The 20,578-nt window shown below is 42.4% G+C and overlaps 2 protein-coding genes across 8 annotated transcripts in view; one reads left to right on the forward strand and one right to left on the reverse strand.

The window, feature by feature from the left end:
• The first annotated feature begins 2,174 nt into the window (after positions 1-2,174).
• LOC110502012 (GA-binding protein alpha chain) lies at positions 2,175-10,337 on the forward strand. Of its 4 annotated transcripts, none has more exons than XM_021579908.3 (10): positions 2,175-2,296; positions 3,892-3,994; positions 4,124-4,268; positions 4,493-4,577; positions 4,721-4,948; positions 5,153-5,347; positions 6,769-6,825; positions 7,245-7,373; positions 7,522-7,714; positions 9,545-10,337. In XM_021579908.3, exons 2-10 carry the CDS (start codon positions 3,918-3,920, stop codon positions 9,753-9,755), a joined length of 1,320 nt encoding a protein of 439 aa, XP_021435583.1. In that variant the 5' UTR covers positions 2,175-2,296; positions 3,892-3,917; the 3' UTR covers positions 9,756-10,337. The 4 variants fall into 4 exon arrangements, with proteins under 4 accessions (XP_021435583.1, XP_021435585.1, XP_090071909.1 ...); XM_021579910.3 differs by having other exon boundaries at positions 2,177-2,296; positions 3,897-3,994; XM_090215783.1 differs by lacking the exon at positions 2,175-2,296 and adding an exon at positions 2,663-3,426 and having other exon boundaries at positions 3,897-3,994.
• A 157-nt stretch (positions 10,338-10,494) lies between these two features.
• The window catches only part of appb (amyloid beta (A4) precursor protein b), a 35,711-nt gene continuing 25,627 nt past the window's right edge, over positions 10,495-20,578 (reverse strand). For 2 of the 4 annotated variants that reach the window (XM_021579896.3, XM_090215773.1), the window contains 8 exons: positions 16,871-16,999; positions 16,623-16,722; positions 16,367-16,434; positions 16,011-16,155; positions 15,814-15,867; positions 15,577-15,668; positions 15,197-15,343; positions 10,495-15,105 (listed from right to left, as the gene is read on the reverse strand). In XM_021579896.3, coding sequence (XP_021435571.2) covers positions 15,004-15,105; positions 15,197-15,343; positions 15,577-15,668; positions 15,814-15,867; positions 16,011-16,155; positions 16,367-16,434; positions 16,623-16,722; positions 16,871-16,999 — 837 coding nt within the window. In that variant the 3' untranslated portion in view covers positions 10,495-15,003. Of the gene's footprint in view, positions 15,106-15,196; positions 15,344-15,576; positions 15,669-15,813; positions 15,871-16,010; positions 16,156-16,366; positions 16,435-16,622; positions 16,723-16,870; positions 17,000-20,578 lie in introns of all 4 variants that reach the window. The other 2 variants (XM_021579894.3, XM_090215772.1) reach the window with 1 other exon arrangement.

The raw sequence follows: 20,578 nt of genomic DNA on the forward strand, positions 1-20,578 counted from the left end.
TGAGATTGATTGATGTACGTGAAGAGGGCACAACAAAGTCTTTCCCCCTCAGGAAACTTAAAAGATTTGGCATGGGTCCTGAGATCCTCAAAAGGTTTTACAGCTGCACCATCGAGCGCATCCTGACGGGTTGCATCACTGCCTGGTATGGCAACTGCTTGGCCTCCGACCGCAAGGCACTACAGAGGGTAGTGAGTACGGCCCAGTATATCACTGGGGCCAAGCTTTCTGCCATCCAGGACCTCTATACCAGGCGGTGCCAGAGGAAGGCCCTAAAAATTCTCAAAGACTCCAGCCACCCTAGTCATAGACCGTTCTCTCTGCTACCGCACAGCAAGCGGTACCGGAGCACCAAGTCTAGGTCCAAGAGGCTTCTAAACAGTTTCACAGCTTCTACCCCCAAGCCATAAGACTCCTGAACAGCTAAGGGGGAAGATGCGTTGTCATGCCCTCTTCACAACTGTTACGGTGTGTTTGGATCATGATAGGGCCTTAGTGATGTTGACACAGAGGAACTTGAAGCTCTCAACTGCTCCACTACAGCCCCATCGACTATTTACACCCCCCCCATTGACACATTGACTCTGTACCGGTACCCTCTGTATATAGCCCCGCTATTGTGATTTACTGCTGCTCTTTAATTATTAGTTTTTCCTATCTTTTACTTTTTTTTTGTATTTTCTTAAAACTGTATTGTTTCTTCGGGGTCGGTGTCCCTTCCACAGGACGGTTGAGCTAACGTAGGCTAATGCGATTAGCATGAGGTTGTAAGTAACAAGAACATTTCCCAGGACATATACATATCAGATATTGGCAGAAAGCTTAAATTCTTGTTAATGTAACTGCACTGTCCAATTTACAGTAGCTGTTACAGTGAAATAATACCATGCTATTGTTTGGGGAGAGTGCACAATTTTGAACATGAAAAGTTATTAATAAACAAATTAGGCATATTTGGGCAGTCTTGATACAAAATATTGAACAGAAATGCAAGGGTTCATTGGATAAGTCTAAAACTTTGCCCATCTAGTGGCCAAAATCTAAATTGCAACTGGGCTGGAATAATACATTACGGCCTTTCTCTTGCATTTCAAAGATGGCACAAAAAAATTCAAAAGAACGGTTGTTTTTTTCTTTGAATTATCTTTTACCAGATCTATTGTGTTATATTTTCCTCCATTCCTTTCACAACTTCCAAGAGTTTTTCCTTTCAAATAATATGCAAATCCTTGCTTCAGGGTCTGAGCTACAGAGTTAGATTTGAGTCATTTTAGGCAAAAAATGATTAAAAAAAAGGGGCAGATCCTTAAGAGGTTGGGCTTGTAAATAAGCATTTCACTGTAAGGTCTACTACACCTGTTGTATTCACCACATGTGACAAATACAATTTGATTTGATCATGGCTCCTGAATGTGTTGCCCAGTCTGAAATCAGTCTATTGCCTACCTCCTTGCTTACTGTGCACCCCATCAAATGATTTCTTCCCCTGGGAAATTCTTTTTGGAGTGGGAATGTTTGAGGGGTCTGAGCATTATGCATATGTCACTTACTGGTACAAGATTAGTATTCTTGGTGACTAGATTTAACAACATTACATACAATATGTATTCATTATGAACAGGCACTGCAGCAATAGGACACTATATTTAGATAATTACATTTTAGTAATTTAGCAGATGCTCTTATCCAGAGCGACTTACAGTTAGTGCATTCATCTTAAGAAAACATATCCCAGGCATAGTAAGTACACTTTTCCTCAATAAAGTAGTTACATGTATCAGCAAAGTCCGATCTAGAAAAGGGTGGGGGGGTCAAGTGCAAGTGTATACTAGATAACACTTTTGAAATGAATAACACATCCTTCTGTAATAAGAACTCATTCACTTTATATGTTTGTTTAGGGATTTTATTAATAACATATTAAAATGTAGAATTTACTAGGATATCTATGGTAGGGACATTGTGGAATAAGGACTACTGATGGATGGTTTATTTCAATACATAAGTGCAAGCATACAGCGACTATCTACGACAGCCTGTTGTTCCAAGTGGGTTAAATGCTAAACATCTATAATTATTCTTGCTATCAAACATCACATACATAATTAATTACAACCAAATATCATTATGTATTTGTTTACAAGAGTAAACGCTGGTCTGACTAAAAGGCAAGCTTGTCCCCGCCCCCTCGTTGACCAAAAACTTGCATGAATTCGATTTGAGTGAAGGCTAGCTAGCTTGTTATCCTACATCGACTCATAGCAAGTCCACAATCGTGGAGTGTACATTTGAAGAGGTATGAGTATTAACTATTTTTAATTTATATATATATGAAATCCATAATATATGACAGGAAGTGTATCTCCTTTTACTATGCCTCATCGGTCTTCCCGCTTTTTGTATCAAACTATGTTCGCAAGTTAGCTGCTAACTAACGTTAGCTTGTTGAACCGCTAACGTTATGCCACATGCCATGGTGGATGCATTAACCTAACTAAAAACAATAACATCAAATCCTAAATACTACTGAAATGAATAGTTTCCAGACGACTTTACAACTACAAAATAGCTTTCTAAAATGAGTTGCCTTCGATGTACCTCAAATCCAAAATCCAACTTTCGACACATTTGCTATTAACGTTAGCTAGCTAGGTATAGTGCTAGCTAATGCCAACGACAGCTTGCGCGGTCCAGTTGTTCACCGTGTTGATACGTTATACGGTTAGCCAAATATAAATAAGCTTTCTTAATGTCATAACTAGCTAAATATTATTTTATAATCGAGCAAATTACTCCGGAATTTTCCCCTCACCGCTCTCGGAAGTCTAGACAACACTGTAAACTTAGCCAGGATTTCCGGCTCCTTTGCATTTGCCCCTCTGCTGTTTTGTTTCCGTTTCTTCCATTTCCGTTTCAAAGTTTTCCAGATTATAAGTTTCATAGTTTATTTTCATCGACATTTAAATCAGTTATTTTAGTGAATACTTTTTTTACAGTCAGTATCAATTGTGTATTTCACATGAGAACCAACCCCCGTTTGGCGCTTGCCTCACCGCTCCACGTAACGTCGCTGACAAATATGCTGGCTAGCGAGCTTTGTATTGCTACAACATTGTAGAGCTATGCTACGCGTATAATGAGTATTCGTACCGATGTATATATACACGAAGTGTTTGCTTTCAATGGCGTTAAATTGAGCAAGTTTATATCATGATTTATAAACTAATGGCCCACCGCAAGGCCTATGCGTTGGAGAGGCCTCGCCCTGGAGTTAGTACTTAAGCGCACACAACTCTCTGCCGCCCAATGAGAAACCGATGAACTCTATTCATCAAAACTGTCAGTCACTGGTCATGAACCTTGTAGATTTTATTTTTTAAAGCATTTTATTTGGTAAAATGACACTTTTCATTAAATGCATTCAAGGTAATTTACTAAATGTTTTACTGAAGTGACAATTTTGTTGCTATTCCTCAATGTTATTTTAATTGTATATGAAACAATATACCACGGGTATGACGAACAACATTTTTTTTACTCTTCTAATTACGTTGGTAACATGTTTCATAATATCAATAAGGCGCCTCCCGGTTTGTGATTTATGGCCAATATACCACAGCTAAGGGCTGTAGGCACTCCATGTTGCGTTGTGACCATGAACAGCCATTAGCAGTGGTATATTGGCCACATGGTATACTGGCCATATACCACAACCCCTAGGGCCTTATTGCTTAAATATACCAATCAGCATCCAGGGCTCAAATTACCTGGTTCATAATTATAATTGATGATATCTGATGTTAAGCCATTATATGTGTTTTTAACATCAGAAAATAGTTGATGTCATCTAAATGTTGATTGATACTTACCCCCTGCCTGTCTTTTCCTCAGAATAGGTTTAATCTTGGTGTACAGCGATGTCTAAAAGCGAGACCGAGGAGATGATAGAGATCGAGATCGATGGACAGGAGAAACAGGAGTGTCTGGAGGAGGGGTGTGATATATTTTACAATGTGAAAAGGCACCCATAAGCCCACCAATTTAAACCCAGCTCCCTCCCTACTACTGATGACTTAACATTACTATTTGTGTGTTTTTGTTTGTGTGGTTGTGTCATTTTCAGGGTTGAGGAGCAGACCATCACATCAGCCGATCTGATCCAACAGGACATCGACATCAATGAGCCAATCGGTAACCTGAAGAAGCTCCTGGAGCCCCGTATCCAGATGCCATTGGACGGATATGAGATCTGTCTACAGGACATCCAGGTACTGATAGAGGCCTGTATTTAAGGGGTTGAAATATCTGTCCGACCTGATAATAATGGAGAGTCTCATGTGTTTTAGAGTTTATCATTTGCTGGAGAAATGTGTTTAGCATTATCTAATTTATTTTGATCTCCCTTTCTGACCCTCCCATTTGCTCCCTCCTCTCTTATTATTCTGTCCTTTTCTCTCTCCCTCTCCTGTCCACTTTCTTTCTGTCTTTCCAGCTACATCCAGACCACAGCCTCTTTGATCAGGGAGTGAAGACCGATGGCACAGTGCAACTCAGCCTACAGATCATCACCAAGCCAGGTAGACACATAAGACTCTGCACTAAGACTTTACCAAAACCCAGGCACCCAAACTATAGACGCACACAAATGTTGCACCATAACAATTAGACTGTCGATACTTTTGAATCACACTCGAACCTCCACTCGCCTCCTTTCATCCAGGCGAGGAGAAGCTGAACATCCTGGAGATTGTGAAGCCGGTAGAGACGGTGGAGGTGGTGATCGACCCAGATGCAGCGGGGGAAGAGGGCACCCTGATGGAGGAGGAGGGCCAGCTGATCTCAGTGGAGCGCTCTTCCCTGTCAGACGACACATCGGAGCAGGTGACCCGCTGGGCCGCCGCACTGGAGGGCTACCGCAAGGAGCAGGTCCGCCTGGGGATACCCTACGGTGATGAGTACACACACTGAAACACATGAATAAAACACAACACAGATACACGCACGCTCTGAAACACAAAAACATAATTAATCAGGCAGTTACACACCATTGTACAAAGTGAGGCCATTTTGCTGCAGTTGCCTAGACATTTTTAACAGACGATAAAGCTGTAGTCCGCATCCTAACAGTCTTGTAATGTGTCTCTCCTCTCAGACCCAGTACAATGGACGGCAGACCAGGTGATCCACTGGGCAGTGTGGGTGATGAAGGAGTTCAGCATTGACGAGATGGAGGTGGGTGGGATTCACATCCTGGGTTGCGACCTCTGCACTTTCACCCAGGACGAGTTCCTGCAGAGGGTCCCCAGTGGAGAGATCCTCTGGAGCCACCTGGAGCTGCTTCGCAAGTGTGAGTCACTGAGTTAGTGTGTTAGGGTTAAGGGTTAGCCTAAGTAGAGCCATAATAACCATATTGTTTACACATGCTTGGTCCCTTCCCACTGAGAACAGACATCAAATAAAATTGTATTCGTCACATGTTTTTATTTTTTATTTAACTAGGCAAGTCAGTTAATAACAAATTCTTCTTTACAGTGACGGCCTAAGAACAGTGGGTAAACTGCCTTGTTCGGGGGCAGAACGACAGATTTTTACCTTGTCAGCTCGGGGATTCGATCTAGCAACCTTTCGGTTACTGGCCCAACGCTGTAACCGCTTGGCTACCTGCCATCACATGCAACAGGTGTAGACTTTACTGTGAAATGCTTACTTACAAGCCCTTTCCCAAAAATGCGGAGTTAAAAATGACACAAAAAAAATAGCACAATCAAAAAAGGAAATGGTAACACAATAAGGCTATATACTTGGCCCTCTGTTTCATGTAGTTCACAATCAGCTAATTTGTCTTGATCACGTTGAGGGAGAGGTTGTTGTCCTGGCATCACAATGCCAGGTTTCTGACCTCCCTATAGGCTGTCTCATCATCGTCGGTGATCAGGCATACCACCGTCGTGTCGTCGGCAAATGTAATGGTTGTGTTGGAGTTGTGCGCGGCCACGCATTCATGGGTGATCAGAGAGTACAAGAAGGAACTTAGCACGCACCGTTGAGGGGCCCCCGCATTGAGGGTCAGCGTGGCGGATGTGTTGTTGCCTACACTCACTACCTACTTCCTGTAAGGAAGTCCAGGATCCAGTTGCAGAGTTAGGTGTTCAGTCCTAGGGTCCGTAGCTTAGTGATGAGCTTTGAGGACACAGCATTCTCACATAGGTGTTCCTTTTGTCCAGGTGGGAAAGGGCAGTGTGGAGTGCAATGGAGATTGCATCATCTGTGGATCTGTCAGGGCGGTATGCGAATTGGAGTGGGTCGAGGGTGCCTGGGATGATGTTGTTAATGTGAGCCACGGCCAGCCTTTCAAAGCATTTCATGCCTACAGATGTGAGTGCTATGGGGCAGTAGTCATTTAGGCAGGTTACCTTTGATCTTGGGCACAGGGACTATGGTTGTCTGCTTGAAACGTAGGTATTACAGACTGGGTAAGGGAGTGGCTGAAAATGTCAGTCAAGACACTAGCCAACTGGTCAGCGCATGCTCTTGAGTGTTCGTATTGTTAATCTGTCTAGTCTTACTCACATCGGCTACAGGGAGTCTATTCCACGTTGATTTCATTGAAATGATGTGGAAACATTGTTTCAACCAGTTTGTTCCTAGTGTGTTCAGATCTGAAAATTCTGAAGGGATAGAGGCTATGAAAGGGGATTGAGAGCCTGGGCAAGCATGTTAATTGAAGTTGGTTTTAGCTCATACTGTATCTGTCCCTGTTCTTTACAGATGTGTTGGCCAGTCAGGACCAGTCTGGCCAGGAGGCCACAGTCACCATTGACCAACGTATGTTTATTTCCTTTCTCTCTGACTCACTGTCACCCTGAATGCACCTACCACCATCTTTCCTCTGTGTGAGTTGTTGCCTGTAATAAAAAGCATGAGCTGGTGCACACCCAGAGAAAATGATTTTAATGTGGAGGTGCTGACTAAGGGGAAATAAACTGTAAGCTATAAAAAATATAAAAAAAATCAGCATCACTGTGCCTCCTTCGGGGTCTTGAGAAGGCACGGTGATGCCGAAACATTGATGTTTTTTTTTTGTTGTAGCTTACAGTTTATTTCCCGTTAGTCAGCACCTCCACATTAAAATCATTTTCTCTGGGTGTGCACTTTTAATTAGGAACACCAAACTGACCATAGATCAGTGTCTAACTTAATCATGTATGTTTTTGAGTGTTTGAACCTTCTGTCTCCGCCACCAGAGGTCCAGATCATCCCGGCCGCTGTGCCGACCTCGCACACCACCATTAAGGTGCTGAAGCAGAGCCGCGGCCCCAAAACACCCCGCATCTCCGGGGGAGAGGAACGCAGCTCACCTGGCAACCGCACAGGTATGCATACATGTGTGCGTACACCTGAAGAGCATAAGTCTTGATGTTTTTTATAAGTGTCTTAATGGTGTATGTGCTCAAATCTGATGTGGATGTACACACACACACACACACAAACACACAAATGTCCTCTCACCTGTCCTTGCAGGTAACAATGGTCAGATCCAACTGTGGCAGTTCCTGTTGGAGCTGTTGACTGATAAGGATGCTAGAGACTGTATATCCTGGGTGGGAGAGGAGGGAGAGTTCAAACTCAACCAGCCTGAACTGGTGGCCCAGAAATGGGGCCACCGCAAGAACAAGCCGACCATGAACTACGAGAAACTCAGCCGAGCACTCAGGTATGTCAATCGGCCTGTGTACCCCCCCCCATTTTCCTCTCTTAAATTTCCTTTGCATAAATTCAATCTCTTATCTTATGTCTTGAACTTTCTTGTCTTGTTTCATTTGAGCCCTTTGGCCTATGATAGGGCTAAATTGAAAGGTTTCTTACAGAATAAATATGAAATTCATATGCATAAGCATGGTAGCAATTGAAAGGGAACAGTTTTGAGGTTATGGGAAAATTATGGGATAAGCCCAAATGTGCGTAAACAACAGTTAACCTGACACAAGACTGAATTCAAACATTACACTGTAAACGTTTTGTGCATTTTACATATACTGTACTTTTTGCCGCATTTGTTGATAGCTAAATATGAACATACTGTGAATACATTCAGTCACATGATTAGGATATTCCTGTAAAATGTGTGGTAGGTGCAACATAAGAAGAAAACAAATTACAAAGGTTTGAGTGAGCGGACTAACTGGTGTCTCCAAGTGGCCACACACTTCTCCAAAGTGCACAGTTCCTAAGTAATTTCAATGCACTTTTATGAAAAAATGTATTGAATATGCTTTCTTTGAGCTCTCCTAGCAGTGCCGTTGAGGAACTAGAGCAAGCACACTTGTAGTCGTTTTGTTTGGAACACAACCCTGTATCCCCATCACACAATTATTGTTGTTTACGCAATCCAAAAACGGCCCATTTATAAATCGCAATCTGGGTCAGGAGGCCATCATTTGAAAGCTTGTTCTTTTACCAACATAAGTTATAAAATCCAATCTTAGTGTTAGTTTCACAAGGCAATTCAGAGATGTTTTGGTGTGCATAGAAAGATTCAGGTGTGTGTTCCACAACATATGATCTTAAAAATAGACTGATATATTCTGTTCAGAACAGCCCAGGTTATGCCGCCATGTCATCTTCTACCTCGAATATAGTGGCCATAAACGTTGACACTGTAAATGACATGAGTGTTTTACGGAAATGTGAGAAGAAAAAACAAGACTTGGCACCCTTATGTAGACACAGCTCCACCCACATCTGTTCCATACACCAAATATAACCATGTGCATTTCAGTAATATTCTAATGAAGGGTTTATGTAAACACGTCTGTAAAACCACAATGAGGACAACGTGGTTTTACAAATATGTTTTATGTTAACACTATTAGAATATTTATGAAATGCACATTGTTATATTTGGTAACCTGTATTTTCCCTCGACTCGACCCCATTCGATGCATGGAACGGATGTGGGTGGAGCTATATCTACATAAGGGTGCTAATAAATAACAGTCTCAAGCTCTGACGAAGGCCGTGAGGCCGATACGTAAGACGTATTAAAGGTCAGTGATTACTATCGAGAGCAGTGTGCGGGTTTCTTTTTTCTCTCATCTTATTCAACTGTTACCATGCACCTGCAAAAAACCTAGCTCAGATGTGCAAGTGCCTTTTCGAATTATGATATGGAAATGTGTAGTGCTTGTATGGCATCACAGCGGTATTTATTATAATCCTCAACATCTCATCTTTCAAAATACATTGAGTCCTCTTTACAGCGTTTCTCTCACTCCAATAACAAAACGTTTGCAAAAGTTGCCCAATTAGCGGGAGGGATGTGGGCAACTTCTTGTCGCGTGCAGTGCTCAGGTTCAGAACAGCTGTAAGTCAAAACCCATACAGCGCTGTGAAACGTAGAGCCTGGGCTCTGGCCATTTCATAGCATGTTACTGTACAGCCACTGCATTCCAATGTAGGTGCTTATCGGTGCACAAATCTGCCATTTTCAACCCCTATACAGGTATGAGTGTAAAAGGATACTTCATCTGATTTATTTTCTCAGGTATTACTATGATGGGGACATGATCAGCAAGGTGCAGGGCAAGCGCTTTGTCTATAAGTTTGTGTGTGACCTGAGGACTCTGATTGGCTACAGCGCTGCTGAGCTCAACAACCTGGTGACTGAGTGTGAGCAGAAGAAGCTGGCCCGCATTCAGTTGCACGGAATTGGCCAGCCCATCACCACTGTGTACGCCTCCGCACAGGACAGCTGAGGGGGAGGAGCCTGGGGCTCTTTGATAAGGGTAGAAGTTGCCCATAGGCACAGATCTAGGATCAGACTACTATGACCAGCCCTAAGCTTAACCATTAGAAGGTGGAAATGATAAACTGACCTTAACTGTCTATGGGCAACTTCATCCTACTCCTTTGGGTTTGATTGGAGACGGGGCTGAGGCAGGATGGGGAGGTTGTTTTCTTATTTTATTTTAACCAGGGCGGGAGAGTGTCTGGATATTGTGTGTGTGCCTCAGTGTGTGTGTGCATGAGCGTTTGAGTGAAGGAGTGTCTGGATATTGTGTGTGTGCCTCAGTGTGTGTGAATGAGCGTTTGAGTGAAGGAGTGTCTGTGTTTGAAATATGAGCTTTGTATTTTTTTTGTTCCTTTATCTGTAGCTTAGTATCCTTTCCATTGTATATACCGGTTCTCCATGTTTTTGATAGCCACAAGGACAGTGTATTTTCATATTTTCCATTTATAAATGATCTGTTTTGTATTTTATTTTGAGTGTCTTTTTCCCTGATGAGCTGGACATTTTCTGTCCTCCAGGGGGATTAAAGTTTCAAGTTTTTTCCTAAGGACTCAGTGTAACATTGCTCCAATGTAATGTGTATACACAAACACACTCTTTTGCGCCATGATAACGTTTTCAAATGTTTCCCAGTTCCTCCTATATAAAACACTTGTCATTCACACAGTACCCAAGCTCTGTCATGAATAGAACAGAGATCTGTATGTATTAACATTTTTTTTATTGATGGGATGTGTGTAGAAAGCTTTGTAAAGGTACAACGAAAGTCAGAATTAACAAATGAAAGACGGCACGAGTATCCTCGACAACACATTTACCCGATTCAGTTTGTGTGTGTGTAGATCTGTGGAATAATTGCACAATATGAATGTCACATTCATGTCTATTGGAGGCTGTAGTTTGACTTAATTTTGGGAGGGGGTATGTCTGGTCTCTACTGCCTCTAAATACTGATCCCAGATCTGGGGTGTGTTCAGTGAGGTGAAACATTCTGAATGGCGGCAGGGTAGCCTAGTGGTTAGAGTGTTGGACTAGTAACCGGAAGGTTGCGAGTTCAAACCCCCGAGCTGACAAGGTACGAATCTGTCGTTCTGCCCCTGAACAGGCAGTTAACCCACTGTTCCCAGGCCGTCATTGAAAATAAGAATTTGTTCTTAACTGACTTGCCTGGTTAAATAAAGGTAAAATAAAATAAAAATAAAAAAATAGAAATGTAACAAACACTACTTAATAGACAATGACATCTGATCTAAACATTGATGTTGTGCCCTCCATATCAGGACCCAGATTCACAAAACCTTAAATGTGTTCTTAACTGGCATTTTTTCCTTAACTATAGATTTAAGAAGGAAATTAAGTTGCTATTCTTCAAAGGTTATTGGGGAAAACAATTGCGCTATTTCTTATGTTTTGCCTTGAGAAAAACATTAATAAATTAGATTGTTGAAAATAATGTCCTTAATTCCAAGATATAGCTAAACTCAGGGCAGTGAGAGAAAAAGCTCATGAAAGCAATTGAACATATTTAATTCACTCAACCATCATCTGAAAGTTTCAGTATTGATTATTTTAAATCCAAGAACATGTTTTACAACAGTATTTTCAGTAAGGAATATGCTAACACATTTGCCATGTCTAGCTAGACACCTTGTTTTTTTAATGGCAAGAAGATATGAGATTGTTGAGGAATTGCACTCAGGAGCTTATTTTTCTTAGGTTTTTGCACAATACGTGTTTTGTGAATCTGGGCTCAGGTCCGTTTTTCACCTCGCACACATTGGTCCGAGATCAATTTTACCATCAAACTGGTCTGAGGTCAGTATTTCTTTAGCCTCTGCTTTTAAAACCAGGAGGTCTGAGACTTTGAGATTTGACAAGAGAAGCAAGAAGGGGGATATCCACCATGAAACACATAGGTACATGTATCAAACACTGGAGGGAATGTGTGTGTGAAGAGTGATGATACGAAAGGTGACAGGGAATGTCAGATTTGTACATTCTAATTTTTATCACACTCAATCCCTGCCCATCTCTATCAACTTAATCTAATTCTCTTACACACCAACTCCAAAGCGCCGCACACACACTAAGCCGACACAGCACAAAGAGAGAGGGAGTGGTAGAGAAGGGATGGGATGGGGAGCAGGGCTGTTGGGGGGGATCTATGGGACAGAGAGAGGGAGTGATAGAGAAGGGGGGGGGGGGTCTATGGGACAGAGGGAAAGAAAGAAAATGAGTGAAAGCCTGAGAAAAATAAATTATTATATTCATAGATATTCACAGATGATTTAGGAATTGGAAAGATTTCTGGAATAAAATGAGGAATGGAGCTGAAACACAATTCTATGGACATGGAATATCAGTTAACAGACAGGGAGTGCCGATAAACAGAGCAGTAATACCAGTAAATCATCTGACTCTAAATGAGTGCATAGAACGCAAACAGTAACACATTCGACTTCCTTTCAGATACTATTACACTTCATATTATATTACATATAGAGCATTCAGCCCATGCAGCTAAGACAGAATGAGGCATGGGGGGGGGGAGAAAACAAAGGAGAGCACAGATTCTGTTCAAAGCATGTCTCCGTGACAACAAAAAAACAGATTTGAAAAACGTTTTTTCTCTTCATATCACAAGATAAAAGAAGACAGTAAAATGTTCGATCCTGCTAAGTGTACATGTGAGGCCCAGTCCCCACGATAGGAGCCAGGTTCTCTATGTACAGTGCCTTGCGAAAGTATTCGGCCCCCTTGAACTTTGCGACCTTTTGCCACATTTCAGGCTTCAAACATAAAGATATAAAACTGTATTTTTTTGTGAAGAATCAACAACAAGTGGGACACAATCATGAAGTGGAACGACATTTATTGGATATTTCAAACTTTTTTAACAAATCAAAAACTGAAAAATTGGGCTTGCAAAATTATTCAGCCCCTTTACTTTCAGTGCAGCAAACTCTCTCCAGAAGTTCAGTGAGGATCTCTGAATGATCCAATGTTGACCTAAATGACTAATGATGATAAATACAATCCACCTGTGTGTAATCAAGTCTCCGTATAAATGCACCTGCACTGTGATAGTCTCAGAGGTCCGTTAAAAGCGCAGAGAGCATCATGAAGAACAAGGAACACACCAGGCAGGTCCGAGATACTGTTGTGAAGAAGTTTAAAGCCGGATTTGGATACAAAAATATTTCCCAAGCTTTAAACATCCCAAGGAGCACTGTGCAAGCGATAATATTGAAATGGAAGGAGTATCAGACCACTGCAAATCTACCAAGACCTGGCCGTCCCTCTAAACTTTCAGCTCATACAAGGAGAAGACTGATCAGAGATGCAGCCAAGAGGCCCATGATCACTGGATGAACTGCAGAGATCTACAGCTGAGGTGGGAGACTCTGTCCATAGGACAACAATCAGTCGTATATTGCACAAATCTGGCCTTATGGAAGAGTGGCAAGAAGAAAGCCATTTCTTAAAGATATCCATAAAAAGTGTTGTTTAAAGTTTGCCACAAGCCACCTGGGAGACACACCAAACATGTGGAAGAAGGTGCTCTGGTCAGATGAATCCAAAATTGAACTTTTTGGCAACAATGCAAAACGTTATGTTTGGCGTAAAAGCAACACAGCTCATCACCCTGAACACACCATCTCCACTGTCAAACATGGTGGTAGCAGCATCATGGTTTGGGTCTGCTTTTCTTCAGCAGGGACAGGGAAGATGGTTAAAATTGATGGGAAGATGGATGGAGCCAAATACAGGACCATTCTGGAAGAAAACCTGATGGAGTCTGCAAAAGACCTGAGACTGGGACGGAGATTTGTCTTCCAACAAGACAACGATCCAAAACATAAAGCAAAATCTACAATGGAATGGTTCAAAAATAAACATATCCAGGTGTTAGAATGGCCAAGTCAAAGTCCAGACCTGAATCCAATCGAGAATCTGTGGAAAGAACTGACAACTGCTGTTCACAAATGCTCTCCATCCAACCTCACTGAGCTCGAGCTGTTTTGCAAGGAGGAATGGGAAAAAATGTCAGTCTCTCGATGTGCAAAACTGATAGAGACATACCCCAAGCGACTTACAGCTGTAATCGCAGCAAAATGTGGCACTACAAAGTATTAACTTAAGGAGGCTGAATAATTTTGCACGCCCAATTTTTCAGCTTTTGATATGTTAAAAAAGTTTGAAATATCCAATAAATGTCGTTCCACTTCATGATTGTGTCCTACTTGTTGTTGATTCTTCACAAAAAAATACAGTTTTATATCTTTATGTTTGAAGCCTGAAATGTGGCAAAAGGTTGCAAAGTTCAAGGGGGCCGAATACTTTCGCAAGGCACTGTATATCCGTCATCAATATCACCATGCACTACATATAGTTACAGCTTTTTTCTGCCTTTTTTCAATACATTTTGCACAAAATAAAAACATTCAATATTTCTTCATTTACATATTTCTGAGGACATATATATATATATATTTTGTATATATGTTTTACCTGAAAAACAAACCTGAAACTCTTGGGATATAATCCTGCAGAGAGGAGCTCAGGGTAGACTGAGCCCATCCTCCCTTCACTAGCACTAAGAGCTGTTATATCATCACCAAAAACAGCACAGCCGTCATCTGAGAGGGGCAGTGGGAGAGATGGAGGGAGGAGGAGGGGGAGAGGAGAGTACTTCAGAGGGAGGAAGATTACAGGTGTATATGAGGCCTTTGTTTAGCCCTCTTAGAGATGTGAGTGCTGTACTGTGGGGGAGGGCCAACCCACAGATACATGGACAGATAAATCAATGTGTTTCTCTACTCTGTACAAACGCTACGGGATCTCACCTGTGATTGGCTAAAAATGTGTAGGTGAAGAAGGATACCCTTGTCTGACTAATGGCAGCTGTGGATGTTGATGTGCTGCACTCTACGAGGAAGAGATGGTGAGTGTGTGACTTGGTTCCATTTTGCCTCCTAGCCCCTTGGCCTTCACCACCCCTGGGTGTATAAGTAATATGACCACGGCTCTTTCTAACCCAATAGATTTACGTGGAGCTTCAGTCATACTGGTTTCACCAATCCAGTCCTTTAAGATACATTGAAATTAAGAGTAGGAGCGAGGAGAAGGGTTTAGGGACCAAAATGCAACGGGGCTTAGGTGTGAGGGGTTAAGGAGGGTTCAGGGTCAGTGAGGGATCAAAGGGTAGCTCCTTAGTTCTGCATCTGTTCGAAGAACTTGTAGGTGGGGTTCTCATAACCATTCTGCTGCATCTTGGACAGGTGTCGCTCCTCTGGGGTCACTGCAGCATCCACCTGCAACACACACACCAGGTTAACACACAGGTACAGAATACACACGCAGACAAACACAAGCACGCACGCAAACACACACACTCTGTCTTACCTCGATGACTCCGTGATGGATGGAGGTGTACTGTTTCTTCCTCAGCATGATCAGAGTGATGACGATGACTGTCGCTATGACAACCCCGCCCACCATCAGCCCAATGATGGCACCTTTGTTGGAGCCAACATCCTCAGCAAAGAATACCTGGTAATAATCAACACAACACCTGTCAATCAAACTGGATATGGTGAGTATTTGTTGAGTGTTTCTACAGGTATAGACTGTGATGAGAACTGTGTTTACAAGTCTCCAATGCACAGATAAGCCATTATAGAAATGTTCCCATTTCTATGATAAACATGTGAACTACTGAGCCAGTTTGTGATGTATACATGTACGAACATGTACCAGCGTATAGGTACTGAATGTTTCCGTACCAATTTTTGATGATGCACTCCATAGCTGGCGCTTTGCCTCTCTCCTTTCTCCATCCGCACCTCATGGAACTCCTCAGGCCTCAGAGCAGAGACTCAACACACACAGAGAGAGAGAGCATCATACACCATCCAAACATACACACATAATCAAAGAGACAAACACAACCGAAACCACAAACATACCCATGCAGCGTAAACACAATCATACACACACTATAGGAACACACACACACTTACCAGGCCGAGTGGGCAGACCTCTATCTGGAAGTGGACGAGCGTCAACAGGCTCAACTGCTTTAACAGAGGAAACACTCACTGACAAAAGGCTTTAGAGCATGACCAATTTAATAAATAATGCACGAAACAGCTGTTCTGTGTGTGTATTTCTGTGGTTTTCTAGGCTGTGTGTTACCATGGTTGTGTTAGTGTGTTACCATGGTTGTCGGTGTTGGGTTGGTTGAAACTCTCTGGGTGGATGAAGCCGAGTCTGTCCAGGCCCATGCCAGGGTCCAGAGGGGCAGAGCTGTAGGCCTGGTCAGGCATCAGGGCATCGTTCCCATAGCTCACCCTGACATCAGTCTGCAAACACAGGATACACATGACTGACTTTCAGTGTGTGTATCAAGTAAACTTCAATAACAGTTATATATATATTTTATTTTATTTATTAAATCACTTCCTGAATTGACTGCCTTCCATTTGAATTGGTCCCAGCCCTGGTGTGTGTGAGATAGGAGAGATTGTAACATTTTTATGAATGAGAGTGTGCATGCCTGTGTGTAAAACTCACCCTCTCATCACTCTGCAGAGATGAGAGTTGCTGAGACAGCTCTGACTGAACCCTCTGCATCAGGATTGCTACACACACAGAGACAGAGACAGAAGGGGAAAATAGAAGGAAAAGGAGACAGAATGAACAAGCCAGAAAGGAAAAGGTATAGTCGGTACATTAACTCTGTAATAACACAATATAGTATTACACTGTGTATGGACCGAATAATAACATGAAACTGCAGTATATGGGTAGGAGTAGGGCGGACACTCACAAACTTGGTCTTGGATTTTGTTGGCCATGCTGGGCACTTTAAAGAGCAGCCCCAGGGATTGGTTCATCCTCTCGTCAATCACACGCAGGTGGGTCATCACCTGGAAGTCAGAAGTGCTGAGGTCAAAGGAGTTACACGGGACACAGAGTGAATGAATGGGCTGAATGTAGTGTATTATAGTAGGTTGAAGGATGAGCATAGGGGCTTATGGGTAGTGTAGTGTGTTATAGTGGGGGGGCGGGGTGTACCTGGGGTCGGATCTGAGCAGCCTTCTTGGGGTCCACCATGCGGACGTGTTCGTAGTGTTTCAGGGTGTGTTGTCTGTCCTTCTGCTCTGCACGGACATACTTCTTCAAAAGGCCCAGCACCTGACGAGGCTAAGGGGGAGGGGATGGGGGGAGAAGGGGATGGAGGAGAAGAAAGTGAAATGAGGGAGAGAGGAAGTGAGAGAAGGGGGACAGAGAGACAGAAAAACTAAAAGAGAGAAATAAGAGGTATTGATGTAGACAACATGGGTGTGTACAAGTGAGGATGTGTTTGATTATAGTGAGAATGACTGGTCAGTGGGTATCCACAGTGAGAGTATATGTACAGTATGTAATGAGTGAGTATCTGTGTACATTATACATGGTTAGGGATAGATATATATATATATAGACAATATGTATATCTACGGTAGTGTGTGTATAATATATATATATATATATATTCAAAAGTTTGGGATCACTTAGAAAAATCCTTGTTTTTGTAAGAAAATATCATCAAATTGATCAGAAATACAGTATAGACATTGTTAATGTTGTAAATGAGTATAGTAGCTGGAAACGGCTGATTTTTTGTGGAATATCTACAGTGCCTTGCGAAAGTATTCGCCCCCCTTGAACTTTGCGACCTTTTGCCACATTTCAGGCTTCAAACATAAAGATATAAAACTGTATTTTTTTGTGAAGAATCAACAACAAGTGGGACACAATCATGAAGTGGAACGACATTTATTGGATATTTCAAACTTTTTTAACAAATCAAAAACTGAAAAATTGGGCGTGCAAAATTATTCAGCCCCCTTAAGTTAATACTTTGTAGCGCCACCTTTTGCTGCGATTACAGCTGTAAGTCGCTTGGGGTATGTCTCTATCAGTTTTGCACATCGAGAGACTGACATTTTTTCCCATTCCTCCTTGCAAAACAGCTCAAGCTCAGTGAGGTTGGATGGAGAGCATTTGTGAACAGCAGTTTTCAGTTCTTTCCACAGATTCTCGATTGGATTCAGGTCTGGACTTTGACTTGGCCATTCTATCACCTGGATATGTTTATTTTTGAACCATTCCATTGTAGATTTTGCTTTATGTTTTGGATCATTGTCTTGTTGGAAGACAAATCTCCGTCCCAGTCTCAGGTCTTTTGCAGACTCCATCAGGTTTTCTTCCAGAATGGTCCTCTATTTGGCTCCATCCATCTTCCCATCAATTTTAACCATCTTCCCTGTCCCTGCTGAAGAAAAGCAGGCCCAAACCATGATGCTGCCACCACCATGTTTGACAGTGGGGATGGTGTGTTCAGGGTGATGAGCTGTGTTGCTTTTACGCCAAACATAAAGTTTTGCATTGTTGCCAAAAAGTTCAATTTTGGTTTCATCTGACCAGAGCACCTTCTTCCACATGTTTAGTGTGTCTCCCAGGTGGCTTGTGGCAAACTTTAAACAACACTTTTTATGGATATCTTTAAGAAATGGCTTTCTTCTTGCCACTCTTCCATAAAGACCAGATTTGTGCAATATACGACTGATTGTTGTCCTATGGACAGAGTCTCCCACCTCAGCTGTAGATCTCTGCAGTTCATCCAGAGTGATCATGGGCCTCTTGGCTGCTTCTCTGGTCAGTCTTCTCCTTGTATGAGCTGAAAGTTTAGAGGGACGGCCAGGTCTTGGTAGATTTGCAGTGGTCTGATACTCCTTCCATTTCAATATTATCGCTTGCACAGTGCTCCTTGAGATGTTTAAAGCTTGGGAAATCTTTTTGTGTCCAAATCCGGCTTTAAACTTCTTCACAACAGTATCTCGGACCTGCCTGGTGTGTTCCTTGTTATTCATGATGCTCTCTGCGCTTTTAACGGACCTCTGAGACTATCACAGTGCAGGTGCATTTATACGGAGACTTGATTACACACAGGTGGATTGTATTTATCATCATTAGTCATTTAGGTCAACATTGGATCATTCAGAGATCCTCACTGAACTTCTGGAGAGAGTTTGCTGCACTGAAAGTAAAGGGGCTGAATAATTTTGCACGCCCAATTTTTCAGTTTTTGATTTGTTAAAAAAGTTTGAAATATCCAATAAATGTCGTTCCACTTCATGATTGTGTCCCACTTGTTGTTGATTCTTCACAAAAAAAATACAGTTTTATATCTTTATGTTTGAAGCCTGAAATGTGGCAAAAGGTCGCAAAGTTCAAGGGGGCCGAATACTTTCGCAAGGCGTACAGAGGCCCATTATCAGCAACCATCACTCATGTGTTCCAATGGCACATTGTGTTAGCTAATCCAAGTTTAGCATTTTAAAAGGCTAATTGATCATTAGACAACCCTTTTGCAATTATTTTAGCACAGCTGAAAATTCTTGTTCTGATTAAGAAGCAATAAAACTGGCATTTTTTAGACTAGTTGAGTATCTGGAGCATCAGCATTTATGGGTTCGATTACAGGCTCAAAATGGCCAGAAACAAAGAACTTTCTTCTGAAACTCGTCTATTCTTGTTCTGGGAAATTAAGACTATTCCATGCGAGAAATTGCCAAGAAACTGAAGATATCGTTCAACGCTCTGTACTACTCCCTTTACAGAACAGCTCAAACTGGCTCTAACAGAATAGAAAGAGTAGTGGGAGGCCCCGGAGCACAAGTGAGCAAGAGGACAAGTACATTAGAGTGTCTAGTTTGAGAAACAGACACCTCACAAGTCCTCAACTGGCAGCTTCCTTAACTAGTACCCGCAAAACACTAGTCTCAACGTCAACAGTGAAGAGGCGACTCTGGGATGCTAGCCTAGGCAGAGTTCTTCTGTCCAGTGTCTATGTTCTTTAGCCCATCTTAACATTTAATTTTTATTGGCCAGTCTGAGATATGGCTTTTTCTTTGCAACTCTGCCTAGAAGGCCAGCATCCCAGAGTCGCCTCTTCACTGTTGACGTTGAGACTGGTGTTTTGCGGGTACTACTTAATGAAGTTTCCAGTTGAGGACTTGTGAGGTAAGGGCCTTCCCCAAGGGCCTTCCCCAAACTGTTTCCACAAAGTTGGAAGCACAGAATTGTCTAGAATGTCATTGAATTCTGTAGAGTTAAGATTACCCTTCACTGGAACTTAGGGGCCTAGCCCGAACCATGAAAAACAGGTCCAGACCATTATTCCTCCTCCACCAAACTTTACAGTTGGCTCTCTGCTTTGTGTCAGGTAATATTCTCCTGGCATCCGCTAAACCCAGATTAACCCGTTAGACTGCCAGATGGTGTGAGCGTGATTCATCACTCCAGAGAACGCGTTTCCACTGCTCCAGAGTCCAATGGAGGCAGGCTTTACACCACACCAGTCAACGCTTGACATTACGCATGGTGATCTTAGGCTTGTGTGCGGCTACTCTGCCATGGAAACCCAATTTCATGAAGCTCCAGACAAACCGTTATTGTGCTGAGATTGCTTCCAGAGGCAGTTTTGAACTCAGTAATGAGTGTTGCAACCGAGGACCCTTTTTACTCGCTTCAGCACTTGGTGCTCCTGTTCTGTGAGCTTGTGTGGCCTATCACTTCGTGGCTGAGCCGTTGTTGCACCTAGACGCTTCCACTTCACAAAAATGACACTTACAGTTGACCGGGACAGCTCTAGCAGGGCAGAAATTTGCCGAACTGACTTGTTGGAAAGGTGGCATCCTATGACGGCGCCACGTTGAAAGGCACTGAGCTATTCAG

The sequence above is a fragment of the Oncorhynchus mykiss genome, chromosome 22 (genome assembly GCF_057628025.1).
Source record: "Oncorhynchus mykiss isolate SJ-2025 chromosome 22, ASM5762802v1, whole genome shotgun sequence".
NCBI lineage: Eukaryota > Metazoa > Chordata > Actinopteri > Salmoniformes > Salmonidae > Oncorhynchus > Oncorhynchus mykiss.

Bases quoted from the DNA above. Each gene is read 5' to 3' on its own strand.
- LOC110502012 (XM_021579908.3), top strand. From the start codon at position 3,918: ATGTCTAAAAGCGAGACCGAGGAGATGATAGAGATCGAGATCGATGGA. The intron at 3,995-4,123 runs GTGTGATATATT...TGTCATTTTCAG, and splicing joins CAGGAGTGTCTGGAGGAGGG to GGTTGAGGAGCAGACCATCA. The intron at 5,348-6,768 runs GTGAGTCACTGA...TGTTCTTTACAG, and splicing joins CCTGGAGCTGCTTCGCAAGT to ATGTGTTGGCCAGTCAGGAC.